Here is a 4,092-nt window from a genome sequence, read left to right as displayed (position 1 = left end):
TGCTACCAATTGTTGCAGCGGCAGAAAGATGAGTTGACGGAGGCGGACGCGGACACGGAGGTTGCCTACGCGGCGGCGACGACACCTCCTTGATCGGGGAGCAGCTTGCTGGGATTGCCGGTCCGGCAGGGCAGAAATGCACAGAGTGCCAGACTGGTGTTCTTTTGGATTTGGGCATGTAAAGACTAAGCATATTTGCCTCTTTTTGGTTGTTCTTTTGGATTTGGGCATGTAAAGACTAACATATTTGCCTCTTTTTGGTTGTGATCAGGAATGCGCGATCCGGCGCGGGTGTGATCCAACGCGTTGTGTGGATCAACGCATATTTGAATTTGAATTTACTGGCTAACATATACAGGATACGGGTGGATGGCTGCCTCCCGCATCTATATCAGTGGACTGGTCCCCTGTCCGCGAACGAATACGAGAGGAAATTTGCTGGTTGCTGCTGTAGCCATAACTTTACACCTAATTTATATGCTTTATTATGTTGCACGTTGCAGCAAAATACTCTAAAGACTCTCAAAGACATTACCATACCTTGCAATTGCATTTGTCGTGAGTATCAGTTGTGTGCAACTGAAATTAAAATGCCAGCCTCTCTCTCTTTTCTCCACTTTCTTTCGAGAAAGATTCTTCCTTCCAGATCCAATTAACATATGGATCCCTTGAATGGATAATGTAACAACCACGGATTCCAGGATTCTTTTCTCATGACTAGGCCGGCGGGAAAATATCAGGTGCTCCGGGAGCACCTAAGCTTAGGTGCTCCCGTGCGAGCTCGGCCATTGGATCTTAGATCCAAGAGCTCCTGTGAAATGATGACATTTTTGCAAAAAAGCCCTCGTAAAATCTGAAAAATGCGCACAAATACAGCAGCTACAGCAGCTCCCTGTTTGCCATTGGATCTGGGATCCGACGGCCCAGGAGCTCGTATCACGGTAGCACCTGAGCCGCGGTATCACCAGATACTCACTAGGCCGGCCTCGCTTCTCACTGTGTGCCGGACACTATTAAAAGTTTAAAACTTGGATAACTCAGGCGACTTGCTGTTGTTTATTCGATCAACTTCATCCAAACAGACAGAATTCTATCTACTATAATCTGCAATGCATCGCTGGGTTTCTTGGTTCCTTCAATCATAGACATAGAGAAGAGGGAACTAATACTACCCCCACCCCCATCACACCTACTAGATGATGGAGACAACAACGCCACTTGCTGGATGGATAGTACAAAGCAGATAAGATAATCCCGTCTTCCCCGCTGGATGGATTAGGCAAATGAGCCGCGCCACGTCATGGGCTATTAATTAACTGGTACTCCTAATTGGTCGTCATCATCATCGTCTCGTTTCGATCCACGGCCGGCCGGCCGGCCGTGATCTGAACGTCTGATCTGCTAGTAGGTCCACCGCTCGTTCTCCTGGCCGTCTTCGCCGGTGGCCGCCGGCAGCTGCGAGTAGAAGTCCAGCTCGAAGCACCTCGCCTCCTCCTCCCTCCGTTTCGCGGCGTAGTAGTGGTGCGCCAGCGCCGCTCCGCCGAGCGCGGCAGCGACCGTGAACCCCGCCGCCTTGCCCCGCCGCCGGCCGCACGCCACCGAGGCGCCAACCGCCGTCGTCCACATCGCCCCTGCATCCACGACGATCAAAATCAGTACCTCGTCTCACATCACAACTACGTACAAGAAGACCGATCGTAGATCACGGGAGGGAAGGGGGGACCGAAGGACCGAGACTGACCGACGGTGGCGAGCTTGTGCTGGTCCACCCAGGACTGCACCGACGAGCTCATCTTCTCCATCTCCGGTCGACGAGGTTCCTAATCTCTTGCAGTGATTGTTGGATGACTTTCTTTGGGAATGGGGAATTGGATGGGATCAGCGCGTCAGGTTGGTGGCGTATTTGTAGCTGCGCAGCGCGCCCACTGGCTTCTATCGATCGTCAGCTAGAAGGAAAAAGATAAATGAAACCAGTGGCCCAGCCACCAGTTTCTGTCGCGGTTTGCTTCGTTGGGTTGCCTCTCTATTCGGAGGTAGCCCGAGGTTTTATCAGGTCCTTCTTATCCAGGTTGCTCGCCATCACACTGACACGTGGGACTTAAGTAGCGTGTCGGGACCACCGTCTGTATCACGGGTGCCCAGTGATAGCTTTAACAAACTGGTTATTCTTTTTCTTTTCTGAAAAAACAAACTGGTTATTTCTTAGACAAGTTGGACAACCTTTCACTGCTAAGGGTGCTCCTAATCACATACTCCCTCCGTCCGAAAATACTTGTCATCAAAATGGACAAAAGAGGATGTATCTAGAACTAAAATACATCTAGATACATTCTCTTTTATTCATTTTGATGACAAGTATTTCCGGACAGAGGAAGCAGTTGTGAACTCCTCTTCCCAATATGACATCTTCAACGCGGCTCATCAAATTGTCCTAAATATTTGAAATGAACTGTCCAAAACATTTTTAGGCCTTCAACGCAGCTCACCAAATCAGACCAGACTAATGTTTGAAATCCTCTATGTCGGCTCAAAACCGGGGAGCTCTTAGGAGCTCATATGTCTGCCAACTTCCAACAACTCGGTCCTATCCGGAAACCCTCCTCGGCTCTAGAACCCCCCCCCCCCCAGCACTGAAGCCGCTATCACCGTCTCGTCGTCTACTCGCATTTATGTTGGCGCGCCGCTCGAGAAGCCCACTTCGGATCTTAAAACCGGTCGGCGTCTTCCCAAAACCCATCATCCAACTCCCCTATCTGAGAGCGTCACACACAATACCTCCATCGGCCGCCGCAATGGTCAAGAAGACCGAGGCGAAGAAGACTCAAGCATGGTGGCTGCTCGGCGGCTACCGCTCGGAACAGCCTCCGCTCCACCAGGACTACAAATCCGAGGGGGGCTCCGAGCGAATCCGTGACGCCTCCCTCGATCGCCGGGTTATCTTCATCCACCACTCCGCCTACCACGAAGGAGGAGTTGGTCTCAAATGACGACGTCTTGGAGGAGAAGCCCGTGAAGGAGGTGGAGCCCGCCCTACCCGCAGCAACAGACGCTGAGTTTATGCAGCGCCTCTATTCGCAATGCGGAAGTCATTGGACGACCGAGGTTCGGCGACGCCGGCCCCTCCGCATAACCACAGGGTCCAAATCAGACACCGCGGACAGTCGTCCCCGCTGCCTTGGTGCCAAATGGTGCTTGACCTCGGTGAAGCAATAGTCCTCCCAACCAAATCCCCGTAGCTGACTCCACTACTACCTCCAAGGTAGTGGGTCGTTCTCGTCGTCAGGGGAATCCAAATGTCTTGACAGGGTAGAGGAGCATTAGGCACAATGCTTAGCGATGTTCGCCAGGGCCAAGGGGCACCGCCCTGGGTCCTCATGGCCCCCGCGCTCGTGGAGGATTGGGCCCTCGATCGGCCCAAGACCACCAAGGAGGCGGGCGCCTACCGTTGTGTCATCTCAACCAAAATTTCCACCGTGTTGGGCTGGTCGAGTCCGAGCGCACGGTCCGCCTCTAAGCCAACAAGACGCGACAGAAGATGGAGGAGGCCATCAAGCACCGGCACCACGAGCGCGACGACGAGACCGGGAATGGATGCCATGACGGGTAGATCGGCTTGTAGGGCAACGTGATACGCAACGACAATATAATCACTGCACATACAAGCCCATGAATACTACTACCTTCGTTCCTAAATATTTGTCTTTTTAGAGTTTTCAACAAATGACTACATACGAAGCAAAATGAGTGAATGTACACTCTAAAATATGTCTATATACATTCGTATGTGGTAGTCCATTTGAATCTCTAAAAAGACAAATATTTAGGAACGGAGGGAGTAGGTAACAATCATCTCATTGACGATCCACATAGTAGAAGTAGATGAAGAAGAGTTGGTGAAGATTTGCCGATTCCCGCAACTAGGTTATACCTGCCAGTCATGTGAATTTCTCTAGGACGATCCACAGATCTAGTGTCGAAGAAGATGAGACCTCCAAAGCAATCATGTGTACCGATCCGGAGGTACTGAAACATTCCAGGTTGATCCACTATATTTTTAGTTTCTTTTTTTAAATGTGTGAACACTTTTCTAAA

At 51.0% G+C, this 4,092-nt stretch overlaps 1 protein-coding gene across 1 annotated transcript; it reads right to left on the bottom strand.

Moving 5' to 3' along the window:
- Positions 1–1,013: 1,013 nt before the first annotated feature.
- LOC123111373 (uncharacterized) lies at positions 1,014–2,038 on the bottom strand. The gene is made up of 2 exons (XM_044532160.1): positions 1,742–2,038; positions 1,014–1,631 (listed from the first exon to the last, which is right to left on the bottom strand). The coding sequence occupies exons 1-2, from the start codon at positions 1,800–1,802 to the stop codon at positions 1,402–1,404; spliced, it is 291 nt and encodes a 96-aa protein (XP_044388095.1). The 5' UTR covers positions 1,803–2,038; the 3' UTR covers positions 1,014–1,401.
- Positions 2,039–4,092: the final 2,054 nt, after the last annotated feature.

The sequence above is a fragment of the Triticum aestivum genome, chromosome 5B, assembly GCF_018294505.1.
Source record: "Triticum aestivum cultivar Chinese Spring chromosome 5B, IWGSC CS RefSeq v2.1, whole genome shotgun sequence".
In the NCBI taxonomy this organism is placed as follows: Eukaryota; Viridiplantae; Streptophyta; class Magnoliopsida; order Poales; family Poaceae; genus Triticum; species Triticum aestivum.
The sequence above is the reverse complement of the archived record's forward strand: the minus strand, read 5'-3'. Positions and strand labels throughout refer to the sequence as shown.